Source organism: Amaranthus tricolor, chromosome 16 (genome assembly GCF_026212465.1).
Source record: "Amaranthus tricolor cultivar Red isolate AtriRed21 chromosome 16, ASM2621246v1, whole genome shotgun sequence".
NCBI classification, from domain to species: Eukaryota; Viridiplantae; Streptophyta; class Magnoliopsida; order Caryophyllales; family Amaranthaceae; genus Amaranthus; species Amaranthus tricolor.
Genome location: NC_080062.1, coordinates 15384451 through 15409709, shown reverse-complemented (window position 1 = coordinate 15409709; position 25259 = coordinate 15384451). Strand labels below are relative to the sequence as shown.

The following is a 25259-nucleotide window of genomic DNA, read 5'->3' as shown; positions in this document are numbered from 1 at the left end:
CGATGAAGAATGAACAAGGATCAATGAGCATTGTAGAATGAACGATGAAGAATGAACAAGGATCAATGATCATTGAAGAATGAACGACGAAGAATGAAGAAGGTTCAATGATCATTGAAGGATGAACGATTAAGAATGAACAAGGATCAATTATCAATGAACAATGAAAGATGAAGAATGAACAAGGATCAATGAGCATTGTAGAATGAACGATGAAGAATGAACAAGGATCAATGATCAATAATGAATGAACGATGATGAATGAACAAGGATGATCATTGAAGAATAAACGATGAAGAATGAACAAGGTTCAATGATATTTGAAGAATTAATAATAAAGAATGAACAAGGATCAATTATCAATGAACAATGAACAATGAAGAATGAACAAGGATCAATGAGCATTGTAGAATGAACGATGAAGAATGAACAAGGATCAATGATCAATAATGAATGAACGATGAAGAATGAACAAGGTTCAATGATCATTGAATAATGAACAATAAAGAATGAACAAGGATCAATGATCAATAATGAATGAACGACGAAGAATGAACAAGGTTCAATGATCATTGAAGAATGAACAATAAAGAATGAACAAGGATCAATTATCAATAATGAATGAACGATGAAGAATGAACAAGGATCATTGACCATTGTAGAATGAACGATGAAGAATGAACAAGGATCAATGATCAATAATGAATGAACGATGAAAAATGAACAAGGATCAATTGAAGAATGAACGATGAAGAATGAACAAGGATCAATGATCAATGAACAATGAACGATGAAGAATAAACAAGGATCAATGAGCATTGTAGAATGAATGATGAAGAATGAACAAGGAGCAATGATCAATAATGAATGAATGATGAAGAATGAACAAGGATCAATGAGCATTGTAGAATGAACGATGAAGAATGAACAAGGATCAATGATCAATAATGAATGAACGATGAAGAATGAACAAGGATCTTTGAGCATTGTAGAATGAACGATGAAGAATGAACAAGGATCAATGATCATTGAAGAATGAACGATGAAGAAAGAACAAGGATCAATGATCAATAAAGAATGAACGATGAAGAATAAACAAGGATCAATGAGCATTGTAGAATGAATGATGAAGAATGAACAAGGAGCAATGATCAATAATGAATGAATGATGAAGAATGAACAAGGATCAATGAGCATTGTAGAATGAACGATGAAAAATGAATAAGAATCAATGATAAATAATGAATGAACGATGAAGAATGAACATGGATCAATGAGCATTGTAGAATGAACGATGAAGAATGAACAAGGAGCAATGATCATTGTAGAATGAACGATGAAGAATGAACAAGGATCAATGATCAATAATGAATGAACAAGGATCATTGAGCATTGTAGAATGAACGATGAAGAATGAACAAGGAGCAATGATCAATAATGAATGAATGATGAAGAATGAACAAGGATCAATGATCATTGAAGAATGAACATGGATCAATGATCATTGAAGAATGAACGACGAAGAATGAACAAGGTTCAATGATCATTGATGAATGAACAATAAACAATGAACAAGGATCAATTATCAATGAACAATGAACAATGAAGAATGAACAAGGATCAATAAGCATTGTAGAATGAACGATGAAGAATGAACAAGGATCAATGATCAATAATGAATGAACGATGAAGAATGAACAAGGATCATTGACCTTTGTAGAATGAACGATGTAGAATGAACAAGGAGCAATGATCATTGTAGAATGAACGATGAAGAATGAACAAGGATCAATGATCAATAATGAATGAACAATGAAGAATGAACAAGGATCAATGAGCATTGAAGAATGAACAATAAAGAATGAACAAGGATCAATTATCAATGAACGATGAACAATGAAGAATGAACAAGGATCAATGAGCATTGTAGAATGAACGATGAAGAATGAAGCAGGATCAATGATCAATAATGAATGAACGATGAAGAATGAACAAGGATCATTGAGCATTGTAGAATGAACGATGTAGAATGAACAAGGATCAATAATTATTGAAGTATGAACGATGAAGAATGAACAAGGATGAATGATCATTGAAGAATGAACGACGAAGAATGAACAAGGTTCAATGATCATTGAAGAATGAACGATTAAGAATGAACAAGGATCAATTATCAATGAACAATGAACGATGAAGAATGAACAAGGATCAATGATCATTGAAGAATGAACGATGAAGAATGAACAAGGATCATTGATCAATGAACAATGAACAATGAAGAATGAACAAGGAATATTAAACATTGTAGAATGAACGATGTAGAATGAACAAGGAACAATGATTATTGAAGAATGAACGATGAAGAATGAACAAGGATCAATGATCATTGAAGAATGAACGGCGAAGAATGAACAAGGTTCAATGATCATTAAAGAATGAACGATGAAGAATGAACAAGGAGCAATGATCAATAATGAATGAATGATGAAGAATGAACAAGGATCAATGATCATTGAAGAATGAACGATGAAGAATGAACAAGGATCAATGATCATTGAAGAATGAACGACGAAGAATGAACAAGGTTCAATGATCATTGAAGAATGAACGATTAAGAATGAACAAGGATCAATTATCAATGAACAATGAAAGATGAAGAATGAACAAGGATCAATGAGCATTGTAGAATGAACGATGAAGAATGAACAAGGATCAATGATCAATAATGAATGAACGATGATGAATGAACAAGGATGATCATTGAAGAATGAACGATGAAGAATGAACAAGGTTCAATGATATTTGAAGAATGAATAATAAAGAATGAACAAGGATCAATTATCAATGAACAATGAACAATGAAGAATGAACAAGGATCAATGAGCATTGTAGAATGAACGATGAAGAATGAACAAGGATCAATGATCAATAATGAATGAACGATGAAGAATGAACAAGGTTCAATGATCATTGAATAATGAACAATAAAGAATGAACAAGGATCAATGATCAATAATGAATGAACGACGAAGAATGAACAAGGTTCAATGATCATTGAAGAATGAACAATAAAGAATGAACAAGGATCAATTATCAATAATGAATGAACGATGAAGAATGAACAAGGATCATTGACCATTGTAGAATGAACGATGAAGAATGAACAAGGATCAATGATCAATAATGAATGAACGATGAAAAATGAACAAGGATCAATTGAAGAATGAACGATGAAGAATGAACAAGGATCAATGATCAATGAACAATGAACGATGAAGAATAAACAAGGATCAATGAGCATTGTAGAATGAATGATGAAGAATGAACAAGGAGCAATGATCAATAATGAATGAATGATGAAGAATGAACAAGGATCAATGAGCATTGTAGAATGAACGATGAAGAATGAACAAGGATCAATGATCAATAATGAATGAACGATGAAGAATGAACAAGGATCTTTGAGCATTGTAGAATGAACGATGAAGAATGAACAAGGATCAATGATCATTGAAGAATGAACGATGAAGAAAGAACAAGGATCAATGATCAATAAAGAATGAACGATGAAGAATAAACAAGGATCAATGAGCATTGTAGAATGAATGATGAAGAATGAACAAGGAGCAATGATTAATAATGAATGAATGATCAAGAATGAACAAGGATCAATGAGCATTGTAGAATGAACGATGAAAAATGAATAAGAATCAATGATCAATAATGAATGAACCATGAAGAATGAACATGGATCAATGAGCATTGTAGAATGAACGATGAACAATGAACAAGGAGCAATGATCATTGAAGAATGAACGATTAAGAATGAACAAGGATCAATTATCAATGAACAATGAATGATGAAGAATGAACAAGGATCAATGAGCATTGTAGAATGAACGATGAAGAATGAACAAGGATCAATGATCAATAATGAATGAACGATGATGAATGAACAAGGATGATCATTGAAGAATGAACAATGAAGAATGAACATGGTTCAATGATATTTGAAGAATGAATAATAAAGAATGAACAAGGATCAATTATCAATGAACAATGAACAATGAAGAATGAACAAGGATCAATGAGCATTGTAGAATGAAGGATGAAGAATGAACAAGGATCAATGATCAATAATGAATGAAGGATGAAGAATGAACAAGGTTCAATGATCATTGAATAATGAACAATAAAGAATGAACAAGGATCAATGATCAATAATGAATGAACGACGAAGAATGAACAAGGTTCAATGATCATTGAAGAATGAACAATAAAGAATGAACAAGGATCAATTATCAATAATGAATGAACGATGAAGAATGAACAAGGATCATTGACCATTGTAGAATGAACGATGAAGAATGAACAAGGATCAATGATCAATAATGAATGAACGATGAAAAATGAACAAGGATCAATTGAAGAATGAACGATGAAGAATGAACAAGGATCAATGATCAATGAACAATGAACGATGAAGAATAAACAAGGATCAATGAGCATTGTAGAATGAATGATGAAGAATGAACAAGGAGCAATGATCAATAATGAATGAATGATGAAGAATGAACAAGGATCAATGAGCATTGTAGAATGAACGATGAAGAATGAACAAGGATCAATGATCAATAATGAATGAACGATGAAGAATGAACAAGGAGCAATGATCAAAAATGAATGAATGATGAAGAATGAACAAGGATCAATGATCATTGAAGAATGAACAAGGATCAATGATCATTGAAGAATGAACGACGAAGAATGAACAAGGTTCAATGATCATTGATGAATGAACAATAAAGAATGAACAAGGATCAATTATCAATGAACAATGAACAATGAAGAATGAACAAGGATCAATGAGCATTGTAGAATGAACGATGAAGAATGAACAAGGATCAATGATCAATAATGAATGAACGATGAAGAATGAACAAGGATCATTGACCTTTGTAGAATGAACGATGTAGAATGAACAAGGAGCAATGATCATTGTAGAATGAACGATGAAGAATGAACAAGGATCAATGATCAATAATGAATGAACAATGAAGAATGAACAAGGATCAATGAGCATTGAAGAATGAACAATAAAGAATGAACAAGGATCAATTATCAATGAACGATGAACAATGAAGAATGAACAAGGATCAATGAGCATTGTAGAATGAACGATGAAGAATGAACAAGGATCAATGATCAATAATGAATGAACGATGAAGAATGAACAAGGATCATTGAGCATTGTAGAATGAACGATGTAGAATGAACAAGGATCAATGATTATTGAAGAATGAACGATGAAGAATGAACAAGGATCAATGATCATTGAAGAATGAACGACGAAGAATGAACAAGGTTCAATGATCATTGAAAAATGAACGATTAAAAATGAACAAGGATCAATTATCAATGAACAATGAATGATGAAGAATGAACAAGGATCAATGATCATTGAAGAATGAACGATGAAGAATGAACAAGGATCATTGATCAATGAACAATGAACAATGAAGAATGAACAAGGAATATTAAGCATTGTAGAATGAACGATGTAGAATGAACAAGGATCAATGATTATTGAAGAATGAACGATGAAGAATGAACAAGGATCAATGGTCATTGAAGAATGAACGGCGAAGAATGAACAAGGTTCAATGATCATTAAAGAATGAACGATGAAGAATGAACAAGGAGCAATGATCAATAATGAATAAATGATGAAGAATGAACAAGGATCAATGATCATTGTAGAATGAACGATGAAGAATGAACAAGGATCAATGATCATTGAAGAATGAACGACGAAGAATGAACAAGGTTCAATGATCATTGAAGAATGAACGATTAAGAATGAACAAGGATCAATTATAAATGAACAATGAAAGATGAAGAATGAACAAGGATCAATGAGCATTGTAGAATGAACGATGAAGAATGAACAAGGATCAATGATCAATAATGAATGAACGATGATGAATGAACAAGGATGATCATTGAAGAATGAACAATGAAGAATGAACATGGTTCAATGATATTTGAAGAATGAATAATAAAGAATGAACAAGGATCAATTATAATTGAACAATGAACAATGAAGAATGAACAAGGATCAATGAGCATTGTAGAATGAAGGATGAAGAATGAACAAGGATCAATGATCAATAATGAATGAACGATGAAGAATGAACAAGGTTCAATGATCATTGAATAATGAACAATAAAGAATGAACAAGGATCAATGATCAATAATGAATGAACGACGAAGAATGAACAAGGTTCAATGATCATTGAAGAATGAACAATAAAGAATGAACAAGGATCAATTATCAATAACGAATGAACGATGAAGAATGAACAAGGATCATTGACCATTGTAGAATGAACGATGAAGAATGAACAAGGATCAATGATCAATAATGAATGAACGATGAAAAATGAACAAGGATCAATTGAAGAATGAACGATGAAGAATTAACAAGGATCAATGATCAATGAACAATGAACGATGAAGAATAAACAAGGATCAATGAGCATTGTAGAATGAATGATGAAGAATGAACAAGGAGCAATGATCAATAATGAATGAATGATGAAGAATGAACAAGGATCAATGAGCATTGTAGAATGAACGATGAAGAATGAACAAGGATCAATGATCAATAATGAATGAACGATGAAGAATGAACAAGGATCTTTGAGCATTGTAGAATGAACGATGAAGAATGAACAAGGATCAATGATCATTGAAGAATGAACGATGAAGAAAGAACAAGGATCAATGATCAATAAAGAATGAACGATGAAGAATAAACAAGGATCAATGAGCATTGTAGAATGAATGATGAAGAATGAACAAGGAGCAATGATCAATAATGAATGAATGATCAAGAATGAACAAGGATCAATGAGCATTGTAGAATGAACGATGAAAAATGAATAAGAATCAATGATCAATAATGAATGAACCATGAAGAATGAACATGGATCAATGAGCATTGTAGAATGAACGATGAAGAATGAACAAGGAGCAATGATCATTGTAGAATGAACGATGAAGAATGAACAAGGATAAATGATCAATAATGAATGAACAAGGATCATTGAGCATTGTAGAATGAACGATGAAGAATGAACAAGGAGCAATGATCAATAATGAATGAATGATGAAGAATGAACAAGGATCAATGATCATTGAAGAATGAACAAGGATCAATGATCATTGAAGAATGAACGACGAAGAATGAACAAGGTTCAATGATCATTGATGAATGAACAATAAAGAATGAACAAGGATCAATTATCAATGAACAATGAACAATGAAGAATGAACAAGGATCAATGAGCATTGTAGAATGAACGATGAAGAATGAACAAGGATCAATGATCAATAATGAATGAACGATGAAGAATGAACAAGGATCATTGACCTTTGTAGAATGAACGATGTAGAATCAACAAGGAGCAATGATCATTGTAGAATGAACGATGAAGAATGAACAAGGATCAATGATCAATAATGAATGAACAATGAAGAATGAACAAGGATCAATGAGCATTGAAGAATGAACAATGAAGAATGAACAAGGATCAATTATCAATGAACGATGAACAATGAAGAATGAACAAGGATCAATGAGCATTGTAGAATGAACGATGAAGAATGAACAAGGATCAATGATCAATAATGAATGAACGATGAAGAATGAACAAGGATCATTGAGCATTGTAGAATGAACGATGTAGAATGAACAAGGATCAATGATTATTGAAGAATGAACGATGAAGAATGAACAATGATCAATGATCATTGAAGATTGAACGACGAAGAATGAACAAGGTTCAATGATCATTGAAGAATGAACGATTAAGAATGAACAAGGATCAATTATCAATGAACAATGAACGATGAAGAATGAACAAGGATCAATGATCATTGAAGAATGAACGATGAAGAATGAACAAGGATCATTGATCAATGAACAATGAACAATGAAGAATGAACAAGGAATATTAAGCATTGTAGAATGAACGATGTAGAATGAACAAGGATCAATGATTATTGAAGAATGAACGATGAAGAATGAACAAGGATCAATGATCATTGAAGAATGAACGGCGAAGAATGAACAAGGTTCAATGATCATTAAAGAATGAACGATGAAGAATGAACAAGGAGCAATGATCAATAATGAATAAATGATGAAGAATGAACAAGGATCAATGATCATTGTAGAATGAACGATGAAGAATGAACAAGGATCAATGATCATTGAAGAATGAACGACGAAGAATGAACAAGGTTCAATGATCATTGAAGAATGAACGATTAAGAATGAACAAGGATCAATTATCAATGAACAATGAAAGATGAAGAATGAACAAGGATCAATGAGCATTGTAGAATGAACGATGAAGAATGAACAAGGATCAATGATCAATAATGAATGAACGATGATGAATGAACAAGGATGATCATTGAAGAATGAACGATGAAGAATGAACAAGGTTCAATGATATTTGAAGAATGAATAATAAAGAATGAACAAGGATCAATTATCAATGAACAATGAACAATGAAGAATGAACAAGGATCAATGAGCATTGTAGAATGAAGGATGAAGAATGAACAAGGATCAATGATCAATAATGAATGAACGATGAAGAATGAACAAGTTTCAATGATCATTGAATAATGAACAATAAAGAATGAACAAGGATCAATGATCAATAATGAATGAACGACGAAGAATGAACAAGGTTCAATGATCATTGAAGAATGAACAATAAAGAATGAACAAGGATCAATTATCAATAATGAATGAACGATGAAGAATGAACAAGGATCATTAACCATTGTAGAATGAACGATGAAGAATGAACAAGGATCAATGATCAATAATGAATGAACGATGAAAAATGAACAAGGATCAATTGAAGAATGAACGATGAAGAATGAACAAGGATCAATGATCAATGAACAATGAACGATGAAGAATAAACAAGGATCAATGAGCATTGTAGAATGAATGATGAAGAATGAACAAGGAGCAATGATCAATAATGAATGAATGATGAAGAATGAACAAGGATCAATGAGCGTTGTAGAATGAACGATGAAGAATGAACAAGGATCAATGATCAATAATGAATGAACGATGAAGAATGAACAAGGATCTTTGAGCATTGTAGAATGAACGATGAAGAATGAACAAGGATCAATGATCATTGAAGAATGAACGATGAAGAAAGAACAAGGATCAATGATCAATAAAGAATGAACGATGAAGAATAAACAAGGATCAATGAGCATTGTAGAATGAATGATGAAGAATGAACAAGGAGCAATGATCAATAATGAATGAATGATGAAGAAAGAACAAGGATCAATGAGCATTGTAGAATGAACGATGAAAAATGAATAAGAATCAATGATCAATAATGAATGAACGATGAAGAATGAACATGGATCAATGAGCATTATAGAATGAACGATAAAGAATGAACAAGGAGCAATGATCATTGTAGAATGAACGATGAAGAATGAACAAGGATCAATGATCAATAATGAATGAACAAGGATCATTGAGCACTGTAGAATGAACGATGAAGAATGAACAAGGAGCAATGATCAATAATGAATGAATGATGAAGAATAAACAAGGATCAATGATCATTGAAGAATGAACAAGGATCAATGATCATTGAAGAATGAACGACGAAGAATGAACAAGGTTCAATGGTCATTGATGAATGAACAATAAAGAATGAACAAGGATCAATTATCAATGAACAATGAACAATGAAGAATGAACAAGGATCAATGAGCATTGTAGAATGAACGATGAAGAATGAACAAGGATCAATGATCAATAATGAATGAACGATGAAGAATGAACAAGGATCATTGACCTTTGTAGAATGAACGATGTAGAATGAACAAGGAGCAATGATCATTGTAGAATGAACGATGAAGAATGAAGAAGGATCAATGATCAATAATGAATGAACAATGAAGAATGAACAAGGGTCAATGAGCATTGAAGAATGAACAATAAAGAATGAACAAGGATCAATTATCAATGAACGATGAACAATGAAGAATGAACAAGGATCAATGAGCATTGTAGAATGAACGATGAAGAATGAATAAGGATCAATGATCAATAATGAATGAACGATGAAGAATGAACAAGGATCATTGAGCATTGTAGAATGAACGATGTAGAATGAACAAGGATCAATGATTATTGAAGAATGAACGATGAAGAATGAACAAGGATCAATGATCATTGAAGAATGAACGACGAAGAATGAACAAGGTTCAATGATCATTGAAGAATGAACGATTAAGAATGAACAAGGATCAATTATCAATGAACAATGAACGATGAAGAATGAACAAGGATCAATGATCATTGAAGAATGAACGATGAAGAATGAACAAGGATCATTGATCAATGAACAATGAACAATGAAGAATGAACAAGGAATATTAAGCATTGTAGAATGAACGATGTAGAATGAACAAGGATCAATGATTATTGAAGAATGAACGATGAAGAATGAACAACGATCAATGATCATTGAAGAATGAACGACGAAGAATGAACAAGGTTCAATGATCATTGAAGAATGAACGATTAAGAATGAACAAGGATCAATTATCAATGAACAATGAACGATGAAGAATGAACAAGGATCAATGAGCATTGTAGAATGAACGATGAAGAATGAACAAGGATTAATGATCAATAATGAATGAACGATGAAGAATGAACAAGGATCATTGAGCATTGTAGAATGAAGGATGAAGAATGAACAAGGAGCAATAATCAATAATGAATGAATGGTGAAGAATGAACAAGGATCAATGATCATTGAAGAATGAACGATGAAGAATGAACAAGGATCAATGATCAATAATGAATGAACGATGAAAAATGAACAAGGATCAATTGAAGAATGAACGATGAAGAATGAACAAGGATCAATGATCAATGAACAATGAACGATGAAGAATGAACAAGGATCAATGATCATTGAAGAATGAACGATGAAGAAAGAACAAGGATCAATGATCAATAAAGAATGAACGATGAAGAATAAACAAGGATCAATGAGCATTGTAGAATGAATGATGAAGAATTAACAAGGAGCAATGATCAATAATGAATGAATGATGAAGAATGAACAAGGATCAATGAGCATTGTAGAATAAACGATGAAGAATGAACAAGGAGCAATGATCATTGTAGAATGAACGATGAAGAATGAACAAGGATCATTGAGCATTGTAGAATGAACGATGTAGAATGAACAAGGATCAATGATCATTGAAGAATGAACGATGAAGAATGAACAAGGATCAATGAGCATTGTAGAATGAACGATGTAGAATGAACAAGGATCAACGATCATTGAAGAATGAACGATGAAGAATGAACAAGGATCAATGAGCATTGTAGAATGAACGATGAAAAATGAATAAGAATCAATGATCAATAATGAATGAACGATGAAGAATGAACATGGATCAATGAGCATTGTAGAATGACCGATGAAGAATGAACAAGGAGCAATGATCATTGTAGAATGAACGATGAAGAATGAACAAGGATCAATGATCAATAATTAATGAACAAGGATCAATGAACAATGTAGAATGAACGATGAAGAATGAACAAGGAGCAATGATCAATAATGAATGAATGATGAAGAATGAACAAGGATCAATGATCATTGAAGAATGAACGATGAAGAATGAACAAGGATCAATGATCATTGAAGAATGAACGACGAAGAATGAACAAGGTTCAATGATCATTGATGAATGAACAATAAAGAATGAACGAGGATCAATTATCAATGAACAATGAACAATGAAGAATGAACAAGGATCAATGAGCATTGTAGAATGAACAAGGATCAATGATCAATAATGAATGAACGATGAAGAATGAAGAAGGATCATTGAGCATTGTAGAATGAACGATGTAGAATGAACAAGGATAAATGATTATTGAAGAATGAACGATGAAGAATGAACAAGGATCAATGATCATTGAAGAATGAACGACGAAGAATGAACAAGATTCAATGATCATTGAAGAATGAACGATTAAGAATGAACAAGGATCAATTATCAATGAACAATGAACGATGAAGAATGAACAAGGATCAATGAGCATTGTAGAATGAACGATGAAGAAATAACAAGGATCAATGATCAATAATGAATGAACAATGAAGAATGAACAAGGATCATTGAGCATTGTAGAATGAACGATGAAGAATGAACAAGGAGCAATAATCAATAATGAATGAATGATGAAGAATGAACAAGGATCAATGATCATTGAAGAATGAACGATGAAGAATGAACAAGGATCAATGATCATTGAAGAATGAACGACGAAGAATGAACAAGGTTCAATGATCATTGAAGAATGAACGATTAAGAATGAACAAGGATCAATTATCAATGAACAATGAACGATGAAGAATGAACAAGTATCAATGATCATTGAAGAATGAACGATGAAGAATGAACAAGCATCATTGATCAATGAACAATGAACAATGAAGAATGAACAAGGAACATTAAGCATTGTAGAATGAATGATGAAGAATGAACAAGGAGCAATGATCATTGTAGAATGAACGATGAAGAATGAACAAGGATCAATGATCAATAATGAATGAACAAGGATCAATGTGCATTGTAGAATGAACGATGAAGAATGAACAGGGAGCAATTATCAATAATGAATGAATGATGAAGAATGAACAAGGATCAATGATCATTGAAGAATGAACGATGAAGAATGAACAAGGATCAATGATCATTGAAGAATGAACGACGAAGAATGAACAAGGTTCAATGATCATTGATGAATGAACAATAAAGAATGAACAAGGATCAATTATCAATGAACAATGAACAATGAAGAATGAACAAGGATCAATGAGCATTGTAGAATGAACAAGGATCATTGATCAATGAACAATGAACAATGAAAAATGAACAAGGAACATTAAGCATTGTAGAATGAACGATGTAGAATGAACAAGGATCAATAATTATTGAAGAATGAACGATGAAGAATGAACAAGGATCAATGATCATTGAAGAATGAACGACGAAGAATGAACAAGGTTCAATGATCATTGAAGAATGAACGATTAAGAATGAACAAGGATCAATTATCAATGAACAATGAACGATGAGGAATGAACAAGGATCAATGAGCATTGTAGAATGAACGATGAAGAATGAACAAGGATCAATGATCATTGAAGAATGAACGACGAAGAATGAACAAGGTTCAATGATCATTGAAGAATGAACGATTAAGAATGAACAAGGATCAATTATCAATGAACAATGAACGATGAAGAATGAACAAGTATCAATGATCATTGAAGAATGAACGATGAAGAATGAACAAGCATCATTGATCAATGAACAATGAACAATGAAGAATGAACAAGGAACATTAAGCATTGTAGATTGAATGATGAAGAATGAACAAGGAGCAATGATCATTGTAGAATGAACGATGAAGAATGAACAAGGATCAATGATCAATAATGAATGAACAAGGATCAATGAGCATTGTAGAATGAACGATGAAGAATGAACAGGGAGCAATTATCAATAATGAATGAATGATGAAGAATGAACAAGGATCAATGATCATTGAAGAATGAACGATGAAGAATGAACAAGGATCAATGATCAATGAACAATGAACGATGAAGAATGAACAAGGATCAATGAGCATTGTAGAATGAACGATGAAGAATGAACAAGGATCATTGATCAATGAACAATGAACAATGAAGAATGAACAAGGAACATTAAGCATTGTAGAATGAACGATGTAGAATGAACAAGGATCAATGATTATTGAAGAATGAACGATGAAGAATGAACAAGGATCAATGATCAATGAACAATGAACGATGAAGAATGAACAAGGATCAATGAGCATTGTAGAATGAACGATGAAGAATGAACAAGGATCAATGATCAATAATGAATGAACGATGAAGAATGAACAAGGATCATTGAGCATTGTAGAATGAATGATGAAGAATGAACAAGGAGCAATGATCAATAATGAATGAATGAAGAAGAATGAACAAGGATCAATGATCATTTAAGAATGAACGATGAAGTATGAACAAGGATCAATGATCATTGAAGAATGAACGACGAAGAATGAACAAGGTTCAATGATCATTTAAGATTGAACGATAAAGAATGAACAAGGATCAATTATCAATGAACAATGAACGATGAAGAATGAACAAGGATCAATGAGCATTGTAGAATGAACGATGAAGAGTTGATGCGTGTTCAAGGGTGGGAATTGTTGGGTGTAGTGCAAGGATGAAGATAAGACAATTATCTTGATCAAGGGAACACTCAAACACTCAGAAATCCAATGAACACACACACTGACTCACACAAACAACCAAGAAAGAGTTTCTTGTTTTTCTGATTAGGGGGAAACAAACACCGTGAAACGTAAACTATGGGCGAACTAGGATAGAAACAATGCAAGGATGATAAAACCTTGATTGCTGGGTGCCTTTTAGAACTCAAACCACTCCGTGATAAGACTTCCCTCCGGCCAAAAGGCTGCTCCGCAACCCCTTGAAGAAGTTTGCAAACAAACTTCAAAACTCAGAAAAATCCTTTTTCTGAAAAATACCTCAAGTATTATTGATATTCAAAACAATGTCTAAGCGTGTTTATTACAATGAGAGCCCATATATTTATAGGCTTTGGGATCTAGACTAGCCGTTATAATTAACTAACAAATACACGTGGCTAATTACTTAAACAAAAACAAACAGAAAGGCTTCAACACTTAGCCAAATTTCTGATATTTACCAATCGGTGACCAGGCCTCCTTTAGCTTGCTCTACTGTCTTCCTGGTGCACTATTAGTAAGAACCTTGGCCCTTGGTGGCTTGGCCCATGTAGAGAGATGCCATTCCAGCCCTCCTTCCGGTCTAAGTGATCCCGGTCTGAACTCAGGCGGTTCACCAAGGTCAGCTGTTTGCTAGGTAGCTCTGTGGCTCTGTTCTTGGAGTCTGTCTGTCCTGTTGGAGCTTGGTTGCTGTTTCTTGTGATGTTCTTGGCTTCCTTGGTCTTGCTAGTTGTTTTTAGGCCCATAACTGATTGTTGAGGAGTATCTATGGGAGCCCTTCGTGTTATATGTGCATTTGGCGTAGATGACAAGTCCAATGCACTGTCTTGTTCCTTCAGGCCCTTGGTGCTGTTCCGAGTCTTTGATACCATATTTGTATCAACTCCTCCCTCTTGGGAGAGAATTGTCCTCAATTCTTGTGCAGGTTCATATAGAGTCAAGTCTCCTACGTTGAATGTGTGGGAGATATTATACTCTGCTGGGTTCTGAACTTCAAATGCATTCTCCCCATATTTCTTCTTTACTGGGTAAAGGCCTATGGCTCTGGGCGTGAATTTGTTTTTCCTGAGCTGGGGGAATCTTTCTTTCCTCAAGTATACCCATACAAGATCTCCTTCTTTGATGGCTTGTTTGATTCTCATGTGCTTGTCTGCTTTCTTTTTATACTTTGCGCTTGTGCTTTCCAGGTTATCATGCACTTGCTTGTGTACTGCTTCCATTTGCTTGATCATCTCCTCAGCTCCTATTCCTTTGCTGTCACACATAGGTAAATTAATGAGAGATACAGGAAGTAAAGGGTTGATGCGATAAACACATTCAAATGGTGTGAATTTGGTAGCATGACTGGGTGCTCTGTTATATGCAAATTCAGCATAACAAAGCTTTAAGTCCCATTCCCTAATGTTATCCTTTACCAAAATTCTGAGCAGAGTGCCTAGTGTCCTGTTAGTGACTTCTGTTTGGCCATCCGTTTGTGGGTGGTAGGCGGTACTAAACAATAGTTTAGTGCCCAACATCTTCCATAAACTCCTCCAAAAATGGCTTAGGAACTTACTGTCTCTGTCTGAGACAATAGTTTTGGGTATGCCATGCAATCTCACAATTTCAGCAAAGAACAATTTTGCAATATGTTGTGCATCATCCACTTTAGTGCATGCAATAAAATGAGACATCTTTGAAAATCTATCTACAACAACCATTATAGCATCTTTTCCCCTTCTTGTCTTAGGCAAAGCCATCACAAAATCCATACTAATGTGTTCCCAAGGCTTGTGTGCAATAGGTAAGGGTATATATTCCCCTTTGTGAAAAGTTACCTTAGCCTTAAGGCAAGGCTCACATTTTAAAACATGTTTGCCCGCTATGCCAAGCATCTTGGGCCAATAGAAGTGTTTAGCAAGCATATCTAATGTTTTCTGTATTCCAAAATGGCCTGCTATGCTTCCCTCATGCACCTCTTTTACCAAAACAGATCTGAGGGGAAGCTTTGGTATGCATAACCTATTACCCTTGAACAAAAAGCCTTGGTGAATGCTAAATAATCCTTGAGGTCTGTCTTTGCAAGACTGATAAATTTTAGAGAAATCAGAGCAAGCAGAGTATTGATCTTTGATGAATTCAAAGCCTAAAATCCTAGATCCTACTATCCCAAGCAAGCTGTGCTTCCTACTAAGGGCATCTGCTATTACATTGGTCTTTCCCACCTTGTATCTAGCTGAGAAATCAAACGTTTGCATGAACTCCACCCACCTAGCATGCCTACTGTTCAGTTTGTGCTGGCTATTGATGTGCTTCAAGGACTCATGGTCTGTGTGCAACACAAATGGTTGAATTCTTAGGTAATGAGACCAGTGTTCAAAGGCCCTAACAATTGCATAAAATTCCTTATCATATGTGGAATAATTCAACCTGCTATGATTCAGCTTCTCACTGAAAAAGGCTATGGGTCTACCCTCTTGTACCAAAACTGCTCCAATTCCTACCCCACTAGCATCACACTTTAGCTCAAAGGGTTTGGCAAAATCAGGAAGCTTAAGTATGGGAGCTTTACACATCATGTCCTTAAGGGTCTCAAAGGCCCTCTGTGCAGCCGGTGTCCACTCAAATTTCCCCTGTTTTGTGCACTCTGTTACTGGGGCTAAAACAGAGCTGAAATTTTTGATGAACCTTCTATAAAATGAAGCCAGCCCATGGAATGATCTCACTTGTGTAAGGGTAGTGGGTGTGGGCCATTCTTGTATAGCCTTGACCTTTGCAGGATCAACTCTAACTCCTTCCTTCCCCACTATATAACCCAAGAAACTGACCTTTGAAAGAAGGAAGCTGCATTTTTCTAATTTTGCATAAAGTCTCTGTTTCCTTAGAACTTCAAATAATTGTTGAAGGTGATTGAGGTGTTCTGTGATCTCCTTGCTGTAAACTAGTATGTCATCTAAGTAAACCACAATGAATTTTCCTAAGAAGGGTCTAAGCACCTCATTCATCAACCTCATGAAGGTGCTAGGAGCTCCAGTCAAGCCAAAGGGCATCACAAGCCATTCATAAAGCCCATACTTGGTCTTGAATGCAGTTTTCCATTCATCTCCCTGTTTCATGCGTATTTGGTGGTATCCACTTCTTAAATCTATCTTGCTGAACCACTCTGAACCTCCCAACTCATCTAACATATCATCAATTCTAGGTATAGGGAACCTATACTTAATAGTTATATTATTCATGCTTCTACTGTCAATGCACATTCTCCACGTGCCATCTTTTTTGGGTACCAACAGGGTGGGCACAGCGCATGGACTCAAACTTTCCCTAACATAGCCCCTTTGCATTAACTCATCCACCTGTCTCTGCAATTCCTTGGTTTCTTTGGGGTTGGATCTATAAGCAGGTTTGTTAGGCAAGCTAGCTCCTGGAATCAAATCTATTTGGTGTTCAACACCCCTCACAGGAGGTAGACCAGGGGTTAACTCATCTGGGAAAACATCCCTATACTGACCCAGGAGACTGTTCAGCTCAGAGGGTATAGGTGTGGTGTCCTGCACTTCCTTAGTGATCAACAGGTATAGTTCTTCCTCCTGTTCAATCTCCCTTTCACACTCTTTTCTGGTCATCAAGTGTATGGGTGCTTTAGATGGTTTAGGGGGAACAGCCTTATGTGGAGGTAGAGGTACCAGCTCCTTTTTCTTCCCATTATGCTCAAGTGTATAAGTGTTAGTGTAGCCATTGTGTATGGTTTGTTTGTCATACTGCCAGGGCCTGCCCAGCAATAAATGGCAAGCCTCCATATCCAATACATCACACATAACTTCATCAGTGTAGGATCCTAAGGTGAGACTCACTAAGCATTGTCTATGTACTGAACCACTAGCTTTGTTGTCTAACCATTTCATTTTATATGGATTGGGGTGGGGTTTAGTGTCAAGGTTTAGCTCATCCACAAGTTGTTTGCTTACACAGTTGGACTCACTCCCACTGTCAATGATAAGGTCACAAACCTTCCCCTGCACTTTACACTTTGTTTGAAAAATGTTTTCCCTTTGGTCAGACTTCCTTGCTAAGGGTGTAGTGTGAAAGCTCCTTCTAATGACCTGACTCATGTGCTCCTCCTCAAGCAACACTCTCTCCAGCTCCTCATTTTCATCCTCTTCAGTGCTCCCCTCAAACCTCTGTAAGTTTCCCTCATCATCCCTTATATAGGTGCCATCATCATCACTCAAATTTGGGGGGTGAATCTCCTCTTCCTGACCATTCTGGGCAACTAAGATCTTCTTTGGCCTAGTATCTTGCCTAATTTCATTCCACTCCCTCATAGTAAAGGCTCTAGCATTAGGACAATCCCTCTTATAGTGTCCTCTCCCATTGCATTTAAAACATACCACATCCTTGGGGTTTGTGGGTGGGTCTACTCTTGTGGTGTTGGCTCTTGGCCCACTGTTCTGGATATCTCTCTTAGGTGCAGGGATGGTGCTCGTATTCCTAGGGGTGTAGGTCCTTGTGCCTCTGGTTTGGGAGTGGGCTGCCCTATTGATTTGTCTCTCAATCTCCACAGCCTGCAAACTGGCTATGTGCACTATGAGGTCAGGTGTAGTCATAAGCCTATCCCTGATTTCCTCCCTCAGCCCAGCTATGAACCTTCCCACTCTCATCTCTTCAGTTTCATGGGGGTCACAAAGCACATACAACCTTTCCCACTCATTTCGATACTCATCCACAGATTTCGTTCCCTGTTTCATGGCATTTAGTTGGATGTACTGCTGTTGTTTGTATGAGGTAGGGACATACTTCCTTCTCATGTGCTTCTTGAGTTTGGTCCAAGAATTAATCCTACCCCTCTCTTCCCTGACTCTACGTTTCTGCACTCCCTCGAGCCATATGGCAGCCGATTTAATCAACTTAACCTTAGCTAGTTTGTACTGTTGGTCTGGGGGCGTGTTCTTGAATTCAAAGTAATTGTCCATTCGATCTTCCCATTCAAGATATTTCCCAGGGTCATAGGAATGTCCATCGAATTCAGGGATATCAATTTTAACCGTTCTATCTTCGTAGGGTCGCAAATTAGGGTTTGGTGTTCTATCTTGTTGATTGTCGATCCTTAATTGATTCAGAGTTTGTATGACTAATCTCATATTTTCTTCTAATATCCCAAATCTTTCCTCCATGGTCATATCCACTCGACCAGAGACAGCTATAATACCAGCAATGCACGAAAATGATGATTATGAAATGTATGCGAAAAACGAAAATGCAAGAATCCCAATTTCAGAAATTTAATAAATCTTCTATGTATGACAATACGAATTAATGAAAAACAAATGAATGATAATGAAAATGAAATAGGAAGATCACTCCCTGAATGTCGTGAATTCAATGATTGATTGAAAAATTCCACGATGCTTCAAAATCGCCAAATGCTGCTGCCTTTGAAATGCCCAGAAATAATGAAACCTCTTTCCTCAGAAACTCAATATGTGCTATCTTTGCCCAATTCGTGGCTGGGCTCTGATACCAAGTTGATGCGTGTTCAAGGGTGGGAATTGTTGGGTGTAGTGCAAGGATGAAGATAAGACAATTATCTTGATCAAGGGAACACTCAAACACTCAGAAATCCAATGAACACACACACTGACTCACAAAAACAACCAAGAAAGAGTTTCTTGTTTTTCTGATGAGGGGGAAACAAACACCGTGAAACGTAAACTATGGGCGAACTAGGATAGAAACAATGCAAGGATGATAAAACCTTGATTGCTGGGTGCCTTTGAGAACTCAAACCACTCCGTGATAAGACTTCCCTCCGGCCAAAAGGCTGCTCCGCAACCCCTTGAAGAAGTTTGCAAACAAACTTCAAAACTCAGAAAAATCCTTTTTCTGAAAAATACCTCAAGTATTATTGATATTCAAAACAATGTCTAAGCGTGTTTATTACAATGAGGGCCCATATATTTATAGGCTTTGGGATCTAGACTAGCCGTTACAATTAACTAACAAATACACGTGGCTAATTACTTAAACAAAAACAAACAGAAAGGCTTCAACACTTAGCCAAATTTCTGATATTTACCAATCGGTGACCAAGCCTCCTTTAGCTTGCTCTACTGTCTTCCTGGTGCACTATTAGTAAGAACCTTGGCCCTTGGTGGCTTGGCCCATGTAGAGAGATGTCATTCCAGCCCTCCTTCCGGTCTAAGTGATCCCGGTCTGAACTCAGGCGGTTCACCAAGGTCAGCTGTTTGCTAGGTAGCTCTGTGGCTCTATTCTTGGAGTCTGTCTGTCCTGTTGGAGCTTGGTTGCTGTTCCTTGTGATGTTCTTGGCTTCCTTGGTCTTGCTAGTTGTTTTTAGGCCCATAGCTGATTGTTGAGGAGTATCTATGGGAGCCTTTCGTGTTATATGTGCATTTGGCGTAGATGACAAGTCCAATGCACTGTCTTGTTCTTTCAGGCCCTTGGTGCTGTTCCGAGTCTTTGATACCATATTTGTATCAAGAATGAACAAGGATCAATGATCAATAACGAATGAACGATGAAGAATGAACAAAGATCATTGAGCATTGTAGAATGAACGATGAAAAATGAACAAAAATCAATGATCAATAATGAATGAACGATGAAGAATGAACATGGATCAATGAGCATTGTAGAATGAACGATGAAGAATGAACAAGGAGCAATGATCATTGTAGAATGAACGATGAAGAATGAACAAGGAATAATGATCAATAATGAATGAACAAGGATCAATGAGCATTGTAGAATGAACGATGAAGAATGAACAAGGAGCAATGATCAATAATGAATGAATGATGAAGAATGAACAAGGATCAATGATCATTGAAGAATGAACGACGAAGAATGAACAAGGTTCAATGATCATTGAAGAATGAACGATTAAGAATGAACAAGGATCAATTATCAATGAACAATGAAAGATGAAGAATGAACAAGGATCAATGAGCATTGTAGAATGAACGATGAAGAATGAGCAAGGATCAATGATCAATAATGAATGAACGATGATGAATGAACAAGGATGATCATTGAAGAATGAACGACGAAGAATGAACAAGGTTCAATGATATTTGAAGAATGAACAATAAAGAATGAACAAGGATCAATTATCAATGAACAATGAACAATGAAGAATGAACAAGGATCAATGAGCATTGTAGAATGAACGATGAAGAATGAACAAGGATCAATGATCAATAATGAATGAACGATGAAGAATGAACAAGGTTCAATGATCATTGAATAATGAACAATAAAGAATGAACACGGATCAATGATCAATAATGAATGAACGACGAAGAATGAACAAGGTTCAATGATCATTGAAGAATGAACAATAAAGAATGAACAAGGATCAATTATCAATAATGAATGAACGATGAAGAATGAACAAGGATCATTGACCATTGTAGAATGAACGATGAAGAATGAACAAGGATCAATGATCAATAATGAATGAACGATGAAAACTGAACAAGGATCAATTGAAGAATGAACGATGAAGAATGAACAAGGATCAATGATCAATGAACAATGAACGATGAAGAATAAACAAGGATCAATGAGCATTGTAGAATGAATGATGAAGAATGAACAAGGATCAATGATCAATAATGAATGAACGATGAAGAATGAACAAGGTTCAATGATCATTGAATAATGAACAATAAAGAATGAACAAGGATCAATGATCAATAATGAATGAACGACGAAGAATGAACAAGGTTCAATGATCATTGAAGAATGAACAATAAAGAATGAACAAGGATCAATGATCAATAATGAATGAACGATGAAGAATGAACAAGGATCTTTGAGCATTGTAGAATGAACGATGAAGAATGAACAAGGATCAATGATCATTGAAGAATGAACGATGAAGAAAGAACAAGGATCAATGATCAATAAAGAATGAACGATGAAGAATAAACAAGGATCAATGAGCATTGTAGAATGAACGATGAAGAATGAACAAGGAGCAATGATCATTGTAGAATGAACGATGAAGAATGAACAAGGATCAATGATCAATAATGAATGAACAAGGATCAATGAGCATTGTAGAATGAACGATGAAGAATGAACAAGGAGCAATGATCAATAATGAATGAATGATGAAGAATGAACAAGGATCAATGATCATTGAAGAATGAACAAGGATCAATGATCATTGAAGAATGAACGACGAAGAATGAACAAGGTTCAATGATCATTGATGAATGAACAATAAAGAATGAACAAGGATCAATTATTAATGAACAATGAACAATGAAGAATGAACAAGGATCAATGAGCATTGTAGAATGAACGATGAAGAATGAACAAGGAATAATGATCAATAATGAATGAACGATGAAGAATGAACAAGGAATAATGATCAATAATGAATGAACAAGGATCAATGAGCATTGTAGAATGAACGATGAAGAATGAACAAGGAGCAATGATCAATAATGAATGAATGATGAAGAATGAACAAGGATCAATGATCATTGAAGAATGAACGACGAAGAATGAACAAGGTTCAATGATCATTGAAGAATGAACGATTAAGAATGAACAAGGATCAATTATCAATGAACAATGAAAGATGAAGAATGAACAAGGATCAATGAGCATTGTAGAATGAACGATGAAGAATGAACAAGGATCAATGATCAATAATGAATGAACGATGATGAATGAACAAGGATGATCATTGAAGAATGAACGACGAAGAATGAACAAGGTTCAATGATATTTGAAGAATGAACAATAAAGAATGAACAAGGATCAATTATCATTGAACAATGAACAATGAAGAATGAACAAGGATCAATGAGCATTGTAGAATGAACGATGAAGAATGAACAAGGATCAATGATCAATAATGAATGAACGATGAAGAATGAACAAGGTTCAATGATCATTGAATAATGAACAATAAAGAATGAACAAGGATCAATGATCAATAATGAATGAACGACGAAGAATGAACAAGGTTCAATGATCATTGAAGAATGAACAATAAAGAATGAACAAGGATCAATTATCAATAATGAATGAACGATGGAGAATGAACAAGGATCATTGACCATTGTAGAATGAACGATGAAGAATGAACAAGGATCAATGATCAATAATGAATGAACGATGAAAAATGAACAAGGATCAATTGAAGAATGAACGATGAAGAATGAACAAGAATCAATGATCAATGAACAATGAACGATGAAGAATAAACAAGGATCAATGAGCATTGTAGAATGAATGATGAAGAATGAACAAGGAGCAATGATCAATAATGAATGAATGATGAAGAATGAACAAGGATCAATGAGCATTGTAGAATGAACGATGAAGAATGAACAAGGATCAATGATCAATAATGAATGAACGATGAAGAATGAACAAGGATCTTTGAGCATTGTAGAATGAACGATGAAGAATGAACAAGGATCAATGATCATTGAAGAATGAACGATGAAGAAAGAACAAGGATCAATGATCAATAAAGAATGAACGATGAAGAATAAACAAGGATCAATGAGCATTGTAGAATGAACGATGAAGAATGAACAAGGAGCAATGATCATTGTAGAATGAACGATGAAGAATGAACAAGGATCAATGATCAATAATGAATGAACAAGGATCAATGAGCATTGTAGAATGAACGATGAAGAATGAACAAGGAGCAATGATCAATAATGAATGAATGCTGAAGAATGAACAAGGATCAATGATCATTGAAAAATGAACAAGGATCAATGATCATTGAAGAATGAACGACGAAGAATGAACAAGGTTCAATGATCATTGATGAATGAACAATAAAGAATGAACAAGGATCAATTATCAATGAACAATGAACAATGAAGAATGAACAAGGATCAATGAGCATTGTAGAATGAACGATGAAGAATGAACAAGGATCAATGATCAATAATGAATGAACGATGAAGAATGAACAAGGATCATTGACCTTTGTAGAATGAAAGATGTAGAATGAACAAGGAGCAATGATCATTGTAGAATGAACGATGAAGAATGAGCAAGGATCAATGATCAATAATGAATGAACAATGAAGAATGAACAAGGATCAATGAGCATTGAAGAATGAACAATAAAGAATGAACAAGGATCAATTATCAATGAACGATGAACAATGAAGAATGAACAAGGATCAATGAGCATTGTAGAATGAACGATGAAGAATAAACAAGGATCAATGATCAATAATGAATGAACGATGAAGAATGAACAAGGATCATTGAGCATTGTAGAATGAACGATGTAGAATGAACAAGGATTAATGATTATTGAAGAATGAACGATGAAGAATGAACAAGGATCATTGATCATTGAAGAATGAACGACGAAGAATGAACAAGGTTCAATGATCATTGAAGAATGAACGATTAAGAATGAACAAGGATCAATTATCAATGAACAATGAACGATGAAGAATGAACAAGGATCAATGATCATTGAAGAATGAACGATGAAGAATGAACAAGGATCATTGATCAATGAACAATGAACAATGAAGAATGAACAAGGAATATTAAGCATTGTAGAATGAACGATGTAGAATGAACAAGGATCAATGATTATTGAAGAATGAACGATGAAGAATGAACAAGGATCAATGATCATTGAAGAATGAACGGCGAAGAATGAACAAGGTTCAATGATCATTGAAGAATGAACGATGAAGAATGAACAAGGATCAATGATCAATAATGAATAAACGATGAAAAATGAACAAGGATCAATTGAAGAATGAACGATGAAGAATGAACAAGGATCAATGATCAATGAACAAT

At 34.7% G+C, this 25259-nt stretch overlaps 1 protein-coding gene across 1 annotated transcript in view; it reads right to left on the bottom strand.

Moving 5' to 3' along the window:
* LOC130802568 (uncharacterized) overlaps positions 1-20916 on the bottom strand; it is a 28360-nt gene extending 7444 nt beyond the window's left edge. Inside the window, exons 1-4 of the mRNA XM_057666580.1 lie at positions 20541-20916; positions 20076-20264; positions 14947-19629; positions 14472-14670 (exon numbers count right to left, since the gene is read on the bottom strand). Of these exons, the coding sequence (XP_057522563.1) occupies positions 14472-14670; positions 14947-19629; positions 20076-20264; positions 20541-20916 (5447 nt within the window). The remainder of the gene's footprint in view (positions 1-14471; positions 14671-14946; positions 19630-20075; positions 20265-20540) is intronic.
* Between the last annotated feature and the right edge of the window lie 4343 nt (positions 20917-25259).